At 42.1% G+C, this 21,574-nt stretch overlaps 1 protein-coding gene across 1 annotated transcript; it reads right to left on the minus strand.

Annotated features, from left to right (window-relative positions):
• Positions 1-654: 654 nt before the first annotated feature.
• Positions 655-19,218, minus strand: Nup35 (nucleoporin 35). Its single transcript, XM_075984736.1, has 9 exons — positions 19,099-19,218; positions 16,361-16,531; positions 14,312-14,439; positions 10,356-10,410; positions 7,834-7,975; positions 4,950-5,019; positions 3,496-3,624; positions 2,264-2,428; positions 655-1,209 (listed from the first exon to the last, which is right to left on the minus strand). The coding sequence occupies exons 1-9, from the start codon at positions 19,136-19,138 to the stop codon at positions 1,132-1,134; spliced, it is 978 nt and encodes a 325-aa protein (XP_075840851.1). The 5' UTR covers positions 19,139-19,218; the 3' UTR covers positions 655-1,131.
• Positions 19,219-21,574: the final 2,356 nt, after the last annotated feature.

A 21,574-nucleotide genomic window follows, 5' to 3' on the forward strand; every position in this document is an offset into this window, starting at 1 on the left:
CTGTGCTCCACCTCCACATTACACTACTGTGGACGGCTGTGCTCCACCTCCACAGTGCACTACTGTGGACGGCTGTGCTCCACCTCCACCTTACACTACTGTGGACGGCTGTGCTCCACCTCCACAGTGCACTACTGTGGACGGCTGTGCTCCACCTCCACAGTGCACCACCGTCAACAGGCTCAACAACTAAAGCAACTGACCAATTCCAGGTCATGGACCATGAGAGCAACACCCAACTCACAGAGCAGCTTTTCCAAAGCCCAGAGACGGGACTGTTCAACTCTACAGTGTGTAGGGCACAATTAATACTGTGGAAACCTCATTAAGACCATGATCGGAATAAAGCACATGATAAAATAGTTAATTTGGGGAAAGATACAAAAATTTTAAATTATCTGTCTTTTGCATATTAACAAACTTAACAACTCTATAGAAATGCAGTTTTTTATTTTTGATGTATTCAAGTATTTGGAATAAAAAAACTCAAATCTGAGAAGTGCTTCAAACAAAATAAAAGGAGAGAGAAATCAAATAGGACAAAACAGAATGGTAATAAAATCTGGACTCTAGACATAAATTAATAACATGTTTCTATTATTTCAGTGAACCCTTAAAACGTTTTATTCAATAAATCAATCTTCCAAACAAATATTCAGCACATAAAAATTGACAAAGTTTATTAAGAAACAGTAGTAATAGGTGGTTTTTAAAAAGAAGACCAAAGTTGACAATCCAGACATATAAAAAGATAATCAAAATATTAAATACTACCTAAATTAAAGACCGTAATTCCAATCGCTAATTTTAATCGTGTGTCCTGGAGGAGCAGCTGTCGCTCCCCATGAATTCATCCGTCTTCCCATGACCGCTACAGACTCACTTCCAGCTCAATCACTTAGTTTACTGCAGCCAACGCTGAGCACACGGAGTTAGCATGCACTGTATCACAGAGAGCACGAGATGCTATCTGCACAACCTTTTCCTCAGGTTACCTCAGCCATCTTTAAAGTGCAAGCTGCAAACAGGCTGTTTCCTAAACAAAGGAGGTAAAGGCTTCTCTAGGACAGCTGTCCACACTGCCCTAAGTGGTTAGACAACTAACCCAAGGAAGCCAGCAGTCCTCCTGCACTACCAGCCGAACATGTACTCCATCGCTCTGGATACGAGACTTTCATCTTTCTTTGGTGTTTGTCTGTCAGAAATAACCTATTAAAACATACACCACAACAAAGAGGAGAAAAATAATGTGTTAAGTTACAGTTTCTTTAAATGCAGTCAATTCTACCATTAATGTCTAATTTAAAATAGAAACAACACAATGAGCTTCTATAACTCAACTATGGAAGTTTGACAATATAGATTTTTAACATTTAACATTTCCAATTAGAAAACTAAGAAAAGCCAAACACTACAAGAAATGAGAAATTTAAAATATAACAATAAAAATTCCAATTCTGGCCAGGCGGTGGTGGCGCACGCCTTTAATCCCAGCACTCGGGAGGTAGAGGCAGGCGGATCTCTAGGAGTGATTCTAATAGAATCCGACCGCTCATCTGACTAGCACACACATTCCTGCAGGTATCAGGACCTGTGCCAAAATCCAGGACCCTAGTTCTTTGGTAGTGGACAATAACAACAAAGTTAGCATTATAATTCGATACTATTCTTCAGAGAATGTAAAAACTGCTGTAAATCTTTTAAAAATGAAAATTTGTCCTCTCTGATATTTAAAGCAGGTCACCTCTTGAGACTATTACACTGGAAGGGGTTTTGTTTTTGTTTATCATTTTATAAACTTAATAAAGTTTAATTTTCATGCTATCAAGGTTCTGGTGTGCATACAACTGTAACTGAGGGGAAAAACCCTTTCAAGATATTTTAAGAAATGTTCTTTTGCTGTATTGCACTAGAGATCAAACTGAACACCTGGACACACGCTGGATCAGTGCCCTTCCACCGAGCTATGTCCCCAGCCCAAACAAAAAAAACTGTTTGAATTTCCAAGGCTCTAACTTTAAAATGGAAAATGTAGAGTCTGAAGGTTTCACCAAGGAAAAGCACCAGGGAACATTTAACTGTAAACACACACACACACACACTCAATCTCCACAGGAAACATTTAACTGTAAACACACACACACACTCACACACACACACACACACACACACACACACACACACACACAATCTCCACAGGAAACATTTAATTGTACACACACATTAACCCCCCACCCCCAGCCCTCCAACTGCCCCTAAATACCTGGTAGTCACTAGTGGAGGCCTTGTAGGCTGTAGCGAGGGGCCGCATGGTAGAGATCCTAGGAGTGCTCCCGGGCTGTGCTGGGGTGCCTAAGGTCTTGACGGGTGTTGTAAAGGCTACAGATGGAGATGACAAGGCTCCTCTGTCACCGTTTTCCATGACACTCTGGAGAAACGAAGACACACAGGACATACCATCTAAAACTGTGTAATATTTTAGAGAAAACCTTACTAAAAAGGCAACCAATTTGGTCTTTAAAGTTTTCAGATAAATTTAGCTTTGAAAAGATAGTATGTCCCTTAGTTAGTTGGAGACCTAATCCTCAGCCACATCAAACAGCCTCAGTGTAAGTGTAAATCACAAGAACAAGAATCTCCAGGCAAAATGGATGTTTTGGAAGAAACAGGGTTCCAGAGAAGGAGGTGAGAGAGGGGAATGGGAATGAAAAGGAACAAAATATATGGTATACATGTATGAAATCCTTTTAGAAGCATCTCAGGGCAGACCCTATGGTAAGCCATCAAAGACAAAACAAAAGAAAGACTGTAATTATTTTACATGTAACTGTACAACTGCTGTTGTGCCATTGCTGTCCCTAAGAGAGGACTCAGGGGTCCTGGGTTCTACATAGCTTCAGACTGAGTCTCCTTCCGATTCAGGTTTCTCTTAAGGAGTCTAAGACAGAATCACCATCTGCTTTGCTCAATTCCGTGTGCACTGCAACAGTAAAGTGCCTCGTATGTAGTATTCAGATAGAGGTTTGTATGTACTTACTCAAGTATGTTCAAACTGATTTTTTAAGCTACAAAGAAAAGTTTAAGTTCTCCTCACTAATGTTGAGAGAGCACATACAGAGTCAGCTGTAAAGACTGAAGGAGAAATGAGTACAGGAAAGCTTCAGCTCCTCATGGCTCAGCATCAGCTGGCACCTGTGCGGACACAGCACCAACCTTAGGCTTCCTGAACCTGGTGCTGCTCTGAGCAGTCCTGAGGTCTAAACTCCAGGCCTCACTTCAACAACTCTACACATTGCTTAGGCTCAGCAGACCCCTCTTTTTTTGAGAAATGAAAGGATGTGGACAGATTGTCTCTAACATCTTGTGATTACTTTTGGCCTACTGTAGTACCATACTACCATAAATATCTTCAAACTAACAAAAACAAGCATAGTGAAGCTAAGGCACAAACACTATGTCACTACTGAGACTTCCCTTAAACCAACTACAACCTACTTTATCTATGCACGGCTTGACACCGATCATGATGGATTCTCCGAATATCCTCCCATCTTTGCTTAAGGCTTTCCGGGCCTGCAACTTGGACTGGTAACGGATGTGCATCCAGTTGCCCGTGTTAGACATCTGCAGAGAACAGAGTTATGACTTCAAGTGCCAAGCCCAGACAAACATACAAACACAAGGACAAAACTAACTTTCATTTTGTTATTTGGTACTCTGTAAAAAGCTGCATATTAAAATTCAGAAAGACCCTATGGAAAAACTTCAATAATCCCTACCCAGATCTCAATTCTCTAAAATAGAACATGTAGCAAATATTCCCTAAAAGTAAAAGGAACCCTCAAAAGAATTATTTCCTACAGAAGCTTTATTAGCAACTATTATAAAATTTTAAAACGCTATATTCATGAACATGACTTTGTGTAGAACTGAATTAACAGAAATGTAATCTGGGTAAGACCTGAGTGCGGGACAAGCCTCTCTAGAGGCTGCTGCAGGATAAAGACCTGAGTACGGGACAAGCCTCTCTAGAGGCTGCTGCAGGATAAAGACCTGAGTATGGGACAAGCCTCTCTAGAGGCTGCTGCAGGGTAAAGACCTGAGTACGTGACAAGCCTCTCTAGAGGCTGCTGCAGGGTAAAGACCTGAGTGCGGGACAAGCCTCTCTAGAGGCTGCTGCAGGATAAAGACCTGAGTACGGGACAAGCCTCTCTAGAGGCTGCTGCAGGGTAAAGACCTGAGTGCGGGACAAGCCTCTCTAGAGGCTGCTGCAGGATAAAGACCTGAGTGCAGGACAAGCCTCTCTAGAGGCTGCTGCAGGGTAAAGACCTGAGTGCAGGACAAGCCTCTCTAGAGGCTGCTGCAGGGTAAAGACCTGAGTACGGGACAAGCCTCTCTAGAGGCTGCTGCAGGGTAAAGACCTGAGTGCGGGACAAGCCTCTCTAGAGGCTGCTGCAGGGTAAAGACCTGAGTGCGGGACAAGCCTCTCTAGAGGCTGCTGCAGGGTAAAGACCTGAGTGCGGGACAAGCCTCTCTAGAGGCTGCTGCAGGGTAAAGACCTGAGTGCGGGACAAGCCTCTCTAGAGGCTGCTGCAGGGTAAAGAGCTCTTAACGAGGCTCCAGCAGATCGGGGCTCCCCACTTCCTCCCCCATAAAGCTTAAGAGAAAAACATTAATGTAATATGAGACATATTGTTAATCCTAGGAGGCTGTGACTATTTTAAGAAAGGAAGGGAGGTCCCTAAAACTCAGTCTACTCTTTAACTATTCCTTGTCAGCAAACACTCCTGAGTTTGACTCTTGTACACTCCACTCCATTGTATACATTCTTTGAAAATAAAAACTAAATTTAAATTTAGAAAAATAATCAGAAGTAGTGTTCTTCAATTTATAACTTTTGTCTCTGTAACCAAAATCTTAATTAAAGAAGAAAGTATTAGCAGCCTTACCACATGCTTTAAGATATTCCCATACTGTGCAAACTGTAATAATATATAAGAAGCAGACGCCTGTGGAAACCTGGGGGAAGAATGGCCCAGACAAAGCCGTCAGTTTCCATCACGAATACAGCAGCAAACTACCACAGCACGCTTCCTCTAGAGTCCATCAGCCACTCAGCTAGTCTCCCTTCCCAGAGCCCACCTCTGAAGTCTTTTACGTCCCCACAGCTCTTCCTGTCAGGCAGATGCAGGTCTGCACACACACATTGTGAGAAGTAGTTATAAGCAGGGCTATCATGACTCAAGGGCAACTCTTCTAATTACAACACCGGATCTCTCTGCACTGAGTATCACCTCAAGACTTCTGAGACTTAGTGCTCAAAAATAAAACTAGCATCAGTAACAGCAAAAAATGACTTAAAAGGATGATACTCAAAAATAAAACTAGCATCAACAAGAATGTTAATCACATGAAAATGATTAAATTACTCTAAAATTACTTGAGGTGATATTCAAATTTTTAATAGCCATATCTTTAAGAGGATACTTTATCAGGTTTTACAGTCTGAATATCTTACAATAAGGTATAATTATTTTTAAAGTCAGAATAATGAAGTGATTTACTACTTGAAAATAGTACGAGCTACTACCAGTTTAGAAAAATATCTGAAAAAATTTTAAACCAATATAAATTAATCTGAAACTTCAATTAAATAGGCCTACACAGGCATGAGGGGAAAGGTGAAATTAAACACATTAAAATCAATATAAGTAAACCAGGAGCCATGGCACAGGCCTTTAATCCCAGCACTTGGGAGGTAGATGAAGGAGGAGTTCAAGGCCAGAAGTCAAGGGAGAGAGCGAGATCCTGTCTTAACCAACTCTCCAATGTGAATAAAACACTGAACTCAGAACTGAAATTTCATTTTTATTTATTTATATATCTCTAGGTTTGAGATTTTTCGTTCCAAAAAAACAACAACTAAATAAGGTACAAAACTGGAAAGGTAGATAATGGCTGCATGTGAAGACGGCATTTAAAGAAACAAAACGTTTTTAGGCGCCACGATGACTTTTGGAAAATCTAATCTAGTCCTTTGAAAATGATCATTTATGACAATGGATATTTCGTTTATTTTTTACTAAGACCCCAAACTGACAAAAAAGTTAAGCAAAGGAAGAACATATAATATATGAGAGACTTCCCTTAAATGAACAAAACGTTCTATTTATTCCTTTAAAGAATGAGTCAGTAAGCACATATAAAACAGCTAAGACATAAAAGTAATGAAACAGTATCACAAAATCTTAAATTTTTTTTTAGAAATCCATATTTGAAGTTATAGATATTTTGCCTCCCTGTTCAGTATTCTCTTTCCCCATCTCCTCTCATCCATGCATGCATGCATGCTCACACACACACACCACAAACTTACTTTAATGTTGGGGCAGCATTACTTAAATAAAGCATCCAATACAAGAAAAACAATCAATTTTTTTAAAAAGATTTATTTATTTATTTATTATGTATACAGTATTCTGCCCGCATATATCCTATAGGCCAGTAGAGGGCATCAGATCTCTTTAAGGATGATTGTGAGCCATCATGTGGGTGCTGGGAATTGAACTCAGGACCTCTGGAAGAGCAGTCAGTGCTCTTAACTTCTGAGCCACCTCTCCAGCCCTTAAATATTTTTTAAAGCACTAAAAGTAATTCAAATACTTTTTCTAACTACTAGACATCTTCAAAGTTACACTAACACTCGTGAACCCAAAAAAACACACTAATAAATGACAAGCATGCTCAACACTGCTCTACTTCATGAAAATAGAAAATTTTAAACATTGAAAAGCAAAATCAAGTAGTCAGCTCAAATGCCAGGGACATGGGGCTCTGCAAGGTTTCCAAGAAAACGAAAAGATGCAGCGGCCCTGTCCTCACTAAAGCAGTCAGCAACATGAAAATCAACAAGGAAACAAAGGGATGCAGTGGCCTGTTCTCACTAAAGCGGTCAGTGACACGAAAATCAACAAGAAAACAAAGGGATGCAGCGGCCTGTCCTCACTAAAGCAGCAGCCATCATGTCTCAAAGGGAAGGCCCGTTACAGCAGAGGGCAAAAACAGGACGTGAGACTTTCTACCATGCATTCCCATACACCTTCTGAATTTTTAAATGTTAAAAAAAGCCAAATAAACACTTATTATCCACTATTTATTCTCCTTCAAGGAACCGTATGTGTTATCTTTATATATTCTAGTCCCAAAACCAACATAGTAAGGCCCAAATAAGTAAGGCAATCACACTTTTTTTTTTGGTCAAGACAGGGTTTCTCTGTGGTTTTGGAGCCTGTCCTGGAACTCGCTCTGTAGACCAGGCTGGTCTCGAACTCACAGAGATCTGCCTGCCTCTGCCTCCCGAGTGCTGGAATTAAAGGCATGCGCCACCACCGCACACTTAGACGGTGCCACTTTTGTCACACAGAACATAAACCAATCTCAGTACTGCCAGCTCAAGCCAGCTAAGAGACTACCAAAGCACAGAAGGAGCCCCCAGAAAATGTGGAAAGGGGATCCTGAATCTAATGCGACAGTCTTGCCTTTCACAACTAGGAAATGATTTGTGAAAAGCATGCAAAATGGTTTTTATGAGACAAAAATTAAGTTCTAGCTAACGATATCCAGGATGCAGACGACATGCACAAGGATGACACAGCCGCTGTCTGCAATTCAGCATGAAACACATCAGCAACAGAAAAGACGAGGTAAATGTCGCCAGCTGCTCGTAACTGTGGAATCTAGTAGTAAGTGTGTGGGTGTTTGCTGGCCAAGTCTTTCAACAGTATCAACAAATACTGGGGTGGGGTAGTTTTTTATAAGGTCCATAATCCTTACCCAAACACGGTCACCCAAGTGTCATCGAGGTGATCTTCTGAAGTCAGAGAATCTCCTTGAGTATAAAAAGGATCCAACTGGGCAGGAGATAGTGTCGTCTTCCGTGGCTGACCAATATTTGCTGGACTAAACATGCTTTGCCCTATATTAGTAAAGTTAGAAAGTTAGCTACCAATATAAACACATGGCCGTATTTTAAAACAAAGATCTTAGTTTAAAGGGCAAAGTATATTAAAAGTTGACAATGCCCTCTTCAGGACTCTATAGGCACTATTTTTACATGTATATTCACACATACACACCTCTCCCCCCCCCCCCCCCCAATCTTTAATCCCAGCACTTGAGAGGCAAAAGCAAGAGAATCTCTGTGAGTTCAAGGCCAATTTGGTCTAAAGAGCAAATTACAGGCCAGCCAGGGCTACACAATGACACTCTGTCACAAACAAACAAATAAACCTAAGCAACCATCCCTTCAAAATCTAATTAACTCTTTCTACAAAGATATGCCTTTAATAAGCCAAAGACAATAAAAGGTACATTAGTATAAAACCTGAAGCCAATTCAATTTTTTATGCCCTGTATAGCCATTAATATACAGTTTAGTTATGCTATATCATGTAATAACCTTCAAGCAAGAAATTAAATTAAGGCTCAAGTTGAGACAACCATTATGACCTTTAAAAAGACAAATCAAAATTAAGTCTCAAATGAATAAGCAATCTAATTTTTGCCTTGTCAACCAATCTAAAAAATGTAATTACTTATACTAATTGAAAAGCATTTATATAAGTTTAATATAATTGCTCTCCACCAAGTTAATATTTAATTGCTCCACTGATTTTACTTCTTTTAAATCAAACTGGTACCAATACTCTATTCTGTGTAAGATGAAAATAAAATGTACCTATCAAACCACATCAGACTACAGTATACTTTATTTTCCTTGGTAAATCACTATCCAGACGTCCTTCATAAAACCAGATTAAAGAGAGGGCAAAAGCCCTTATTACCTTTCAACTAAAGAACAGATCCAATTATTTCAAACTAAATGAAAACAAAAAAAATTACAAGAAATTTCAACAGGATATGATAAATAAACAATGAAAATTTTGACCACGACACCTTCTTACCATGAAAATGAGCAACACAGGTGTGTAACTAAGAACTCTGCCTCAGCTCAATGTACAATGGGGCCTGTGTGGTCCCAGGAAGAAATACCTACACCTAGGAACTTTCTCCAAAAACCTAAGGCATAGAACAGGAATGAAGTGCTGGGCCTCTAGAAGATCCTGGAGGAGAACCTCTTCCTGGTCTGCTCCCCATGGCTTATTCGGCTTATTCTGCCTGCTTCCTTACAGAACCCAGAGCCACCAGGAGTTGGACCCGCCCATCAACCATTAATCATGGAATTGCACCACGGACTGGCCTACAGGCCAATCTGAAGGAGGTGTTTTCTCAAATGAAGTTCCATCTTTCCAGAACAGCCTGGCTTCCAACCCAGTGAGACCAAAGATTTCATCTCTGAAGAAAAGAAAGCTAAACCCAAATTTATGGTACGGTGGTGCACACCTTTAATCCCAGCACTTGGGAGGCAGAGGCCGGCAGTTCTCTGTGAGTTCAAGGTCATCCTGCTCCACAGAGCAAATTTCCAGACAGCCAAGAACATTACACAGAGAAACCCCATCTCAGAAAAAAAAAAAAGAAAGAAAGAAAGAGACAGGAAGGAGGGAGGAGGGAGGGAGGGAGGGAGGGAAGGAAGGAAGGAAGGAAGGAAGGAAGGAAGGAAGGAAGGAAGGGAAAGGTAAACGCCTCAAAAAAATCAATGAGCCCAAGCCAGGTGGTCGTGGCGCACGCCTTTAATCCCAGCACTCGGGAGGCAGAGGCAGGCGGATATCTGTGAGTTTGAGGCCAGCCTGGTCTACAAGAGCTAGTTTCCAGGACAGGCTCAAAAGCTACAGAGAAACCCTGTTTCGGAGGGGAAAAAAAAATCAGTGAGCCCACTCATAGAAGAGACAATAATGAGAGGGTAAAGTGAAAATCTATTTAATGAAAAAGGAAATTTGCTTGTTTGTACTCAGAACACCAGCCAGGCAACTTTGACTTTCTTTAAGACTTTTCTTTGAGAAAAAAATTAAGGGGGAGGGCTACATAATCTGAAACTGACCTCCAATTAGCCCTTTACAAAATATTCAGTGTATTATCCAATTCTCCTACTGTGCAGCGCAGTAAGAAACAAGAGAGCTTCTATTAATCTTGCCCCCAATTCCAACCAATAGGACCCCTACCTACCCCTATAAACAACTCTTTATATAGTTTTTAATAACTCAGGAAATACTTCAAAAGTCCATTAGGTATGCATTCTTAAATTCTTAATACTTTCGGTAAACTATCCTATCTATAAACTCAGAAAGCAAGCTATAAAAACCATCACCTTTCTAAAGGAAGTCAGAAAGTCCCTAAATCTGGAGTAAGACTGCTGGCAACCATCAGAGCCGAGGACAGAGTTTAAGAAGAGGACTCACCAGTCACTGGAGTTGTGACTCCAACAAGAGGGCTCTGCACCATTGAAATGTTTGTCTGCATGAAAACAAGAGTGCTGAGTTAACACAAAGTTCTAACCATGCAGTCATTACTGCGGATCACTCAACTACTACAACATCCTTACTAACTAGAATGAGTGGTCTCTACTTACCTTTTGTCTTCTGTCTGACCAGCACTAACGCAGATTACGCAAAGATCAAATGTCCTTTGTTTTTATTATACATTTTAAAATAAGAAACATTGCCGGGCGGTGGTGGCGCACGCCTTTAATCCCAGCACTCGGGAGGCAGAGGCAGGAGGATCTCTGTGAGTTCGAGACCAGCCTGGTCTACAAGAGCTAGTTCCAGGACAGGCTCCAAAACCACAGAGAAACCTTGTCTCGAAAAATAAAAAAAAAAAAAAAAAAAAAAAAAAAAGAAAAAAAAAAAGAAAAAAAATAAAATAAGAAACATTGGGCTGGCTTAGTGTTAAGTGCTCTTGACGCCAAGCTTACCACCTGAGCTCAACCCCCAGAATCCACAAGACGGGAAGAGAGGACCTACTCCTACAAGCTAGCCTATGGCCTCCACAGTACAATCTTGGCACTCATTTGCACACAACATAAACACACACAATAAATAAGCCAATTAGAACAGAATTTAAAATAAGTTACATTGGATAAAAAAAATTCTATAGGAACTAATGGTAACATGCTAGCTATTTGGTTTTATTTCCCAATGTACAATACTCAAACTATGGATATAACTGTAATTTGTTTATTTAAGTCATCAAATTCACAAAGAAAAAAAAACTGAAAAATAAGTAAAAAGAACATATTCAAATGACAATAAAAGACAACTTATGTTTAACACTATCAGTATATTACAAAGAGGAAAAGTATCATTAGGCATCATTAGAGGATATTTTAAAGGATGTAAAAAAAAAAAACCCTTTTACAGGGGCTGGTGATGGCTCAGCAGTTAAAAGCACTTGCTGCTCTCCCAGAAGACCTGAGTTCACTTCCCATCACCCACGTCAGGCAGCTTTAAGAGGCTTCTAACAACAGCTTCAAGAGATCCAGGGAGCCGGGCGGTGGTGGCGCACGCCTTTAATCCCAGCACTCGGGAGGCAGAGGCAGGCGGATCTCTGTGAGTTCGAGACCAGCCTGGTCTACAAGAGCTAGTTCCAGGACAGGCTCCAAAACCACAGAGAAACCCTGTCTCGAAAAAGCAAAAAAAAAAAAAAAAAAGAGATCCAGGGCCCTCTTTTGGCCTCTCAGGGCACTCACACGATGGCATATACACACATAGAAATACACATACACTCAAAAATAAATAAATGTGTTTTTAAATCCTCCTATAAACAGAACAAACCAAAAAAATCTAACCACTACCAACTATCTGATCCAAACCAGAACTGAGCATGGTACCTTGGAATAACTAATTTTGGCCCTCATCTATTTACTAATATTTAATACAGAATTCAAAGTCAAAACCATCTTTCTGTACTATGATCTATAACTCCTTTAAACATTTCAAATAAGACAAGAACTAATGCTAGGTCTTCTCATGCAGCAGAATAAAATGGTCATGAATCCAGAAGAAGCAGTGATGCTCATTCCAAACTTCACGTCAGCCTTACTTAACTTGCAGAATGGTCCCTATTCAGGATGTTCTAGATTTAGCAAACCCAGAAGAGCACGTCCATTAAGAATGGCACACATGCAAGCCAGGCATTCACACACCTGAGAATCATCAGAACACCTACAGAAGTCAGGCATTCACACACCTGAGAATCATCAGAACACCTACAGAAACAACACACTAAAAAGCAGCTTTCTCAGTAAAATAAGTACTGGACGTCTATAAAAGGACAATGGTCTTATGTAAATAAAAATTTTATAAAACAAAACTCTCAGGCCAGGCATGCTTAAAGCCTAGCACTTGGGAGGTAGAGACAGTGTTATTTGTGAAAGTTCCAGGCCAGCCTCAAAACCACCAGCAACAAAGCTCTCAAATCATTATTAAATGCCCAACCTCCAAATACAACCCTGAATTTTCATTTTAATTTTTTCCCTAGAAAAGAATGCATAAATCTTAAGCTTAAGCAAAGAGAACGACTTACAACCCTAATAACACTCTACATTTACAATAATCAGGCTGGGAACATGGACAGGTTAATAAGACATACCTATAAAAACCACAGACTCACTTAAGAGAGAAAACAATCCAGTGTCTACTACCTTTTTTGCTACTATAGGATCTTACTATATAGGATAGGTCAGTGGTCCTCTTTCCTTGCCTCAATCTCCCAAGTGCAGGGCCTACAGGTGTATGCCACCATGCCTACAGGTGTACGCCACCAGGCCTATAGGTGTATGTCACCAGGCCTATAGGTGTATGCCACCAGGCCTATAGGTGTATGTCACCAGGCCTATAGGTGTATGTCACCAGGCCTATAGGTGTATGCCACCATGCCTATAGGTGTATGCCACCAGGCCTATAGGTGTATGCCACCAGGCCTATAGGTGTATGCCACCATGCCTATAGGTGTATGCCACCAGGCCTATAGGTGTATGCCACCATGCCTATAGGTGTACGCCACCAGGCCTATAGGTGTATGCCACCAGGCCTATAGGTGTATGTCACCAGGCCTATAGGTGTATGTCACCAGGCCTATAGGTGTATGCCACCAGGCCTATAGGTGTATGCCACCATGCCTATAGGTGTATGCCACCAGGCCTATAGGTGTATGCCACCAGGCCTATAGGTGTATGCCACCAGGCCTATAGGTGTATGCCACCAGGCCTATAGGTGTATGCCACCATGCCTATAGGTGTATGCCACCATGCCTATAGGTGTATGCCACCAGGCCTATAGGTGTATGCCACCAGGCCTATAGGTGTATGTCACCAGGCCTATAGGTGTATGCCACCAGGCCTATAGGTGTATGCCACCAGGCCTATAGGTGTATGCCACCAGGCCTATAGGTGTATGCCACCAGGCCTATAGGTGTATGCCACCAGGCCTATAGGTGTACGCCACCATGCCTACAGGTGTACGCCACCAGGCCTATAGGTGTACGCCACCAGGCCTACAGGTGTATGCCACCAGGCCTATAGGTGTATGCCACCATGCCTACAGGTGTATGCCACCATGCCTACAGGTGTATGCCACCATGCCTACAGGTGTATGCCACCAGGCCTATAGGTGTATGCCACCAGGCCTACAGGTGTATGCCACCAGGCCTACAGGTGTATGCCACCAGGCCTATAGGTGTATGCCACCAGGCCTATAGGTGTATGCCACCAGGCCTATAGGTGTATGCCACCAGGCCTACAGGTGTATGCCACCAGGCCTATAGGTGTATGCCACCAGGCCTATAAGTGTATGCCACCAGGCCTACAGGTGTATGCCACCATGCCTACAGGTGTATGCCACCATGCCTACAGGTGTATGCCACCAGGCCTATAGGTGTACGCCACCAGGCCTACAGGTGTATGCCACCATGCCTATAGGTGTACGCCACCAGGCCTATAGGTGTATGCCACCAGGCCTATAGGTGTACGCCACCAGGCCTATAGGTGTATGCCACCAGGCCTATAGGTGTATGACACCAGGCCTATAGGTGTACGCCACCAGGCCTATAGGTGTACGCCACCAGGCCTATAGGTGTATGCCACCAGGCCTATAGGTGTACGCCACCAGGCCTATAGGTGTATGCCACCAGGCCTATAGGTGTATGTCACCAGGCCTATAGGTGTATGTCACCATGCCCACCTTAGACTTTTTAACACTTTAAGTGCATTTCATGATAAACTTGAGTATATACGTACTTGCCTATTCTATACTTATGGTTCCTTCAGAACAGACACCAGGGAACTTTCTAATTACTGACCTCACTGTGTAAGCACAAACACACAATGACTAATCACGGAGCATGAGAACTTGTGCGTCACCTGTCTTCTTGAAGTCAAAGGTGTCGACCCGAGTCCTGGACTGGAAATGTCATCATATATACTTCTAACCGGTGGAGCTCCACTTTTATCTTTAGGAGCAGGGACAACTGGCTGTGGCGGTGACCCCCCTGTGTGTACAAAAAGCAGTCAGGTGAAAAAGCAAACTAACCATTCATCTTTCTTTTCAGCTATGTTTAATTTATGGTTTTGAAATAACAAACTCTTTGTTTCCTAGAGCGATGCAGCCTTTAATATGTGTAAGAGTCATCTGGGCTCCGGGTAGATGTCAGAGTGATTCAAAAGGAACAAGACGAGCCGGGCGGTGGTGGCGCACGCCTTTAATCCCAGCACTCGGGAGGCAGAGGCAGGCGGATCTCTGTGAGTTCGAGGCCAGCCTGGTCTACAAAGGGAGTTCCAGGACAGGCTCCAAAGCCACAGAGAAACCCTGTCTCGAAAAACCAAAAAAAAAAAAAAAAAAAAAAAAGGAACAAGACAGAACCAATGACCACACCTCTAACAAGCTCCCAGGTGATGTCACAATGTGGGTGAGCAGCAGACTGCACTTTGAAAGAAGATTTCAGAATTGCTACTGGAAATTTTTTAATGTTTAGAAAACACAGGTAATCTTGCTTTCTCTACTCTGTGCTTAACATTTCAATACACAATGTGATCAACCCCAGAGCTACTTGCTAACTTGGTCCTAACTTACTTACTTACTTGGTCCTAACTACCCAGGAAGCAGAGTTGGACAGATCACCTGTATTACAAGGTCAAGGCCAACACTAACAACACATTAGGCTCTGTCTCAAAACAAATAAAATATAATCTCATTTCTTACTAAAGTATGTACTAAACAACTCCACTGAATATATATATCTGAATAATTAAAATCACTCCAGTTAGAAATTTGATTGTCAAATGAAACAGACTGTATTCATAATTCTTATAGTAGAAACATTTTTAATAATGACAGAAAAGACCTGACTTCTGTGACATAAACAATGCTAAGCAATAAAGCAGCCCTGGCCTTTATTTAAACAAATGCAAAGTTTCAACAGTAGTCCAGTTACTCAGAGCCCAGACAACGGAAGAGATTCAGCTGCGCTCAGCATCATGCAGTCACAAAGAGCAAGTACTGTCAAATTATTACTTAGCTTCAGATTCCTCTTCTGAACACTGTTTTGAAAAATGGAACTATTACTACCTATTTTGTTGAAACTGTTTTGTTGTCTGAAACAGGATTTCCTTTTTGTGTATTTATAGCCTTGCCTGTCCTGGAACTTGTTCAGTAGACCAGGCTGGCCTTGAACTCCTGAGGACAGCCTGCTCCTGTCTTGCAAGTGCTCAGATTAAAGGCGTGTGCAACCACCACCCGGCTCAAACTTTTTTTTTAAAGACAAGGTTTCTCTGTATCTTTGGAGCCTGTCCTGGAACTAGCTCTTGTAGACCATGCTGGCCTCAAACTCAGAGATCTACCTGCCTCCCGAGTGCTGGGATTAAAGGCGTGTGCCACCACCACCCAGCCATTTTTCTTTAAGGAAGTAAATATAAAATGATCAGCATTCAGCCTAGCTCACCACTTAGGTACATCTTAATTTCTTTTGGGTTCTATGGTAGCTGCTTACTGTTTTATATTTTATCGTTTTTAGACAGATGGTCTACAAGCTGACCTCCAACTCACTAGGTGGGGAAGAATGTCCTTGAATTACTAATACTACTGCCTCTGTTTCCTAAATGCTGGAGTATAGGCTTTCACCTCCATGCCTGCATATATTTATGGGCTTTTAGACAGGCTTTTTCAGGGCCCAGCTTGCCTAAATTGTCCTATGTGGCCCACACTGACCCTGAACTCACAATCCTCCTGCACCAGCCTCCTAGGTGCTGGGATGATAGGGGCTCACCAGCAAACTGGGCTAAGGTATAACTTTATAAGAGAAGTATTTTTAAATTAATAATGTATTGGTAAGGGAGAATGCTGCGCCATTCCATCTCTGAAATTCTACTAGGAATACTGATAGACCACACCACTACTATTAGCAATTAACCCACCTGCAAGCAAAGGTGATCTCATTTCCATTACTCCTACGGACGGGCCACTAATTGATCGAGGCTGTGGAGTCACTGGAGCTGGTAAATCCCCCATTAAAAATCCAGGTAAGAACTGGGCATTAACGCCTGTCTTCGGAGATGTCGGTGAACCCAGCATCATTGGTTCAGATCCTAAATTAATCAAAAATTGAAATAATGCCATTTCTGTTATATCTAACAAATAGAGCAATTTATGATAAAAGTTGAATAATTTAATCAACACAATCCTACATATTATGAACTATAGTTGAATCTACTTTAAAACAACTAAGGGTTCTTTCAAAAATATAGAAGACTGTCCTCACAGTGGCGCTCCCTCATTTTCACCACACCAGATCAGCCCAGGGCGTAGCCCATCCACCCGCAATGTTCATATCTTTGGCAGATGGTCCTGGTTATATTATTTTACTTCTTTAAAAGCATCATTTGAAACTCTTATTATTTTAAAAGAAATCTCTAATACAAGCAGAAAATTTTTTCCACAGTTTATACTGTGCAAACAAAAGCAAGGAGACCACACCAATTTTATACAAATCTTGACCAATCAGAAACAATGGGTTTAGCCTCTTCTTCCTACACATCCAACTATGCATTGTTTCAGTAATAAGGTAATCATGCACACATTACAACACTAATAAGGTTACAACTTGCACTTTAACTCAGGAAGACATTGAAAGTAGTGGTAAAGCTTACTTTCAGATCATGATCATTTATTAGAAAAATCATTTGGAGAACTATAATCAACAAAAGTTTCTCTAAAATAAAGCCAATCTAAAGAGAGATCTAACACTTCATAAGCATCAACTCTAAATTAATCTTCTAGGGTTGAAGAGAAGTCTCAGTGGTTAAAAGCACTGACTACTGTCCCAGAGGACCCATGTTTGATTCCCAGTACCCACATAGCAGCTCACAAAATTCCAGTTCCATGGGATCTAAAGCCCTCTTGTGGCTTCTTTAGACCCGTGGTACACTTGTACACAGACATAAATGTAGGCAAAACAACCCATGCACAGAAAACAAAAACAGACCTACATATTAACAATGTAAGTTTAAAAAGAGGGGAAAACCAAAGTAATTCAGAAAGGTAAAATAAGTATCAAAATAAGGTGTAAAAAAATAGCTCTATTGTAATTCTTTTGTGAAGTACTAATTACAAGGTGCTACTGCGTATTTCAAAGAACAGGAAACTCAACCAGATGTCTCAAAAAAGGGCATATTCGGAACAATACTTAGAAAACTACAGTAGCAAAATACAAGGTTTTGGTAACAATGCAAACTACCTTCATTCTTCCATCTACAAAGGAGTAGGGTAATTACGACATGACAAGAATTAGGTCAAGGGCTGGTGAGGTGGCACACTGGGTAAAAGCCCTTGCCACTAGGCCTAAATTCAGTCCCCAACACACACACACACACACACACACACACACACACATGCATCCACTTGCACATTACATAAAGAAAAACCCACTTAGGTGAAGGAAAACTCGGTCCCCTAAACACATAGTGAAGGAGTAAGAAGTCGGACTGTCACTAACCAGCCCTTCACGGCTAGACTTAGCAGCTTAAGGGCTGCATCCTGCATGTCTTAAACGTCACTTCTCATTCTCTGCCCCAAAATATTAAATGCCACACTGTGGTCCTCGGGGAGCGCATGTGATGAGAAGGGGCTGGGAGAACGCCATACCAGCAGCTACCTGGAAACCGTGCCACATGTGAACCTCGGCAGACTTGGCTAGGCCAGATACAAGGATGTTCTTGCTCACAGTATGTACTACCTCAACAAACATGTCATCGCTCAACAGAAAACCTGGACCTACTAATGAAGTTTCCTAATCTCTAAGGAAATATGAAAAAAAATAGCTAGATCAATACCTGGGCACAAGTTATAATGCAACAGTATGTCTACATATCTACATTAATAACATTATAGGTTCAGTTTTTATGACAAGCTGAAAAAGAAATCCAGTTCGTTAGCTACTCTTTTTTTTTCTTTTCGGTTTTTCGAGACGGAGTGTCTCTGAGTAACAGTCACTCACTCTGTAGACCAGGCTGGCCTCGAACTCAGAGCTCCACCTGCCTCTGCCTCCCGAGTGCTGGGATTAAAGGCGTGCGCCACCACCGCCCGGCCGCCCTGCTATTTTTAAAGAAACTTTCTATCCAAAACATGGTAAGCATGACATGTCCCTTGAGTCTACAGAGTTAATTCTGCACACTATATGTCACGCTTGCTCTCTTTTTCCAGCTCAGAAAGCTATAAACCAATCCTGTGAGTCTTTGCAACTGTAAAGTGGTTTTGTTTTCTGTTGTAAAATACGACCGTTGTCATCACTCACAAAACGCTAGACTGTTTTTCTAAGGCATCTTCGGGAAGTTTCCCCAACCAATAATGGGATGAACCTTTAGACTCAAGAGTCCTGCGACAGAGCCGCATTCCCAAGCAAAGGGCGGCGGAGGGGGCAGCCAGGCTGGGTCTAGGCCATGCTCTATGCTCCACACACCAACTCCTTTTCCTGTAAGAACCGGGGTGACCGCCCACCCCGGTGCACGTCTCGGGGTGCCGGGCAGGCGACCGCACCGGGGCCGGGCGCCGGCACCGACAGCGGCGCTTCCCGCTCCCTCCGTGGCGCGCGCCGGCCGCCTCCCCGTCCCCGGCGCGCCGGCTGGGCCACTAGGGAGGCGGCGGCTCCCTCACTCACCCAGCGTGGGCGCCTGGGGATCCACGGCAAACGCTGCCATCGCCACGGCCGCGCTTCCTCCGGCGGGCACCTTCCCGGTTTTCAAAAATGGCGGAAACGCTCCTCACCGTTAAGGCCGCGCGGCTCGCGGGGTTGCGTAACTTCCGGGTATGCTCTCTGCCGAGGCTGTGGGTGCTTCCGCCATGTTGGAAGAGGGCAAGCAAGCTTCTTGGCCCGGTTGGCGAGTCTAGGGTTTTGCTGGGGATGCATGGCAGAGTGTGGGACCTCTGGTTCTGAGGATGGTTTTGGTCACGCCTCAAGCCTCCTGATATGTTTGCGTTTGTGCTTCACAGAAACAGATTCATTTGCTCGCTTGTTAATTAGTGTGGCTTCCCCAGTGCGCTCTCTTCCATCGGCTTTCCTATCACCTGGGACAGTAGGCTTAATGAAACTCGATATACTTTTTCTCAACAACTTGATTTCTGTACTTGATATCGGACTTTCATTTCTCAAGGTTTTCCACCATTTATATGTCATTTCTCTTAAATGTGTTGGGCACTATTTCATATTAAACCATAACTAATGCATTGTTTATTCATACATACAAAAGAATATAGATAAAATAAGTAATTCTGCCCACGACATTCCTGTCTTCCCCTCTTCACTCCTTTTTTTCCTGGGGGTATATTCTTGTATTAATCACACACATCTACATAGAATGTATGTTAAAATGTTTAGTTTCACTGTTTGCAAACAATAAAAAAAATAATGTGCTTCAAGTTCTATATTCTAGAAGGTGCTCTGGTCCTTTCCCAGCCTTTCCAAAATATTGACGTATCTGTTGCTATTTCTTTCCAAGCTTTCTAGAATCTGGGAGAGCTTTTGTTACAGGAGTGGAGCAATAGTGTTACAGTGTTGTGTTCAAATCCACTGGAAAAGACCAAAGACAGAGACTCAATTCAAAGTAAATGGATTAAATGGATTTATTCCTCATACTGCTAGAAGAAGGGATGGCAGCCTTAAAACGAAAAAGCATGCAGGGCCAAAAAAGGCCGAAGGAAGGGTCTATAAAGGTGGACATTACAATTATCTCGTGCTTTAGGGAATCCACAGCTGTGCGAGAAAACTGCTTTTTTCTCTCAGTTGTTTCTCTTCCCTGTTACACAGGGATAAAGAGAGAGTCTCATCCCTGTCCCACAGTGACAAGAAAGAGCAACCAATTCATTACCTCACAGTGGCAACAGCCCCAGGCCACATCTCACAGGCTTTTCAGGGAAAAGGTCAACAGCCCTTGAGCAGTGGCTGGTGCTGTGTTTAGTTTCTTAGCCATCACAGGGAGTCCAGTATAATTATTACAGAGGCCTGACCGCTCTGGGGAAAGTGTCACTAACAGCTGAGAAAAGCGTTTCTTCCTGAGTAGGCAACAGCAATGACAAGTATCAGGTTGGGGCTGGCTGGGACCCAGGGACCCAGGGACCCAGGGACCCAGGGACCCAGGGACCCAGGGAGAGAGACCACACCCCAAGGGGCTGGTATCTCAGCGGCAATAGGCTGGAGGAGTGGGAGGACCTCCCGTAACACCTCCCCCTTTTGTTTAAATAAGAGAGTTCTAAACCTACTATGAAATTATATACAATAAGTACAAATATCCTATTCTAACTAGCTTAGGTCTTGTATAATAAATAACTTGGCCAAGTCATGAGAGAAAAGTAACTACATCTATATAGTCTTCAACCCCATCGAAGATCTGAGAAGGGAAATAATGTTACCTGGTTAATTAGGAAGTTCAGTAAAACAACTTCCAAAACATGCAACAAATCACAGAGACAACTAGCTACCTAGGCAATCACCCAAAGTCACATTAGCAGCGTTGAAGCAACCAACTTTGGCTAAGGCCTAACATAACTGACACACCATTTTCAAAGGCAAGCAACTTTTCAAAACTATCTTACCCTGTCTTGGCAGGATAAGACAGCCCTGTTTTATCCATTGATGCATGCTCTGTATCTTTGTCAGTGGTTGAGGTATGGGCATTTCTTTGCCCCAAGGCCAGTTCTGCCAAAAGGAAAGGCTCCAGGTGGAGTGTCTTTGGTGCTCAACATTCTCTCGGGAATAGAGTGGTGTTGCCAGGAGCAATTGTGTCTCACTACCACAAAACTCTGAGTTAGATTAAAGGCCATTTTCTACAGCTCTTTGAAGAAGTTGAAGACTATCTATCTATACTGAGTATAATCTCTATATATCTAAAGAACCTGATTAGTCTAATTATAAATGACAAACTTAGATGACTATTAGTCTATATAATTCTCAATATCTATCTAACTTAAAGATTAAGACAATAAACAACTGTGAAACAAATGAGGACAATGACCTCCAAATATAAACAATGTACAAATATACACTGCAGTAGGTAAATATATATCAATACACAAACATTATATAAGTATCTTAATCAGAGGTAGAAATGTACACAGCAATATGGTAAATATATACAATA

This window comes from Microtus pennsylvanicus, chromosome 9 (genome assembly GCF_037038515.1).
Source record: "Microtus pennsylvanicus isolate mMicPen1 chromosome 9, mMicPen1.hap1, whole genome shotgun sequence".
NCBI lineage: Eukaryota > Metazoa > Chordata > Mammalia > Rodentia > Cricetidae > Microtus > Microtus pennsylvanicus.

Bases quoted from the DNA above. Each gene is read 5' to 3' on its own strand.
- Nup35 (XM_075984736.1), bottom strand. From the start codon at position 19,138: ATGGCAGCGTTTGCCGTGGATCCCCAGGCGCCCACGCTGG. The intron at 16,532-19,098 runs GTGAGTGAGGGA...TGATTAATTTAG, and splicing joins TCCCCAGGCGCCCACGCTGG to GATCTGAACCAATGATGCTG. The intron at 1,210-2,263 runs GTATTTAGGGGC...ATGTTTTAATAG, and splicing joins CCTCCACTAGTGACTACCAG to GTTATTTCTGACAGACAAAC.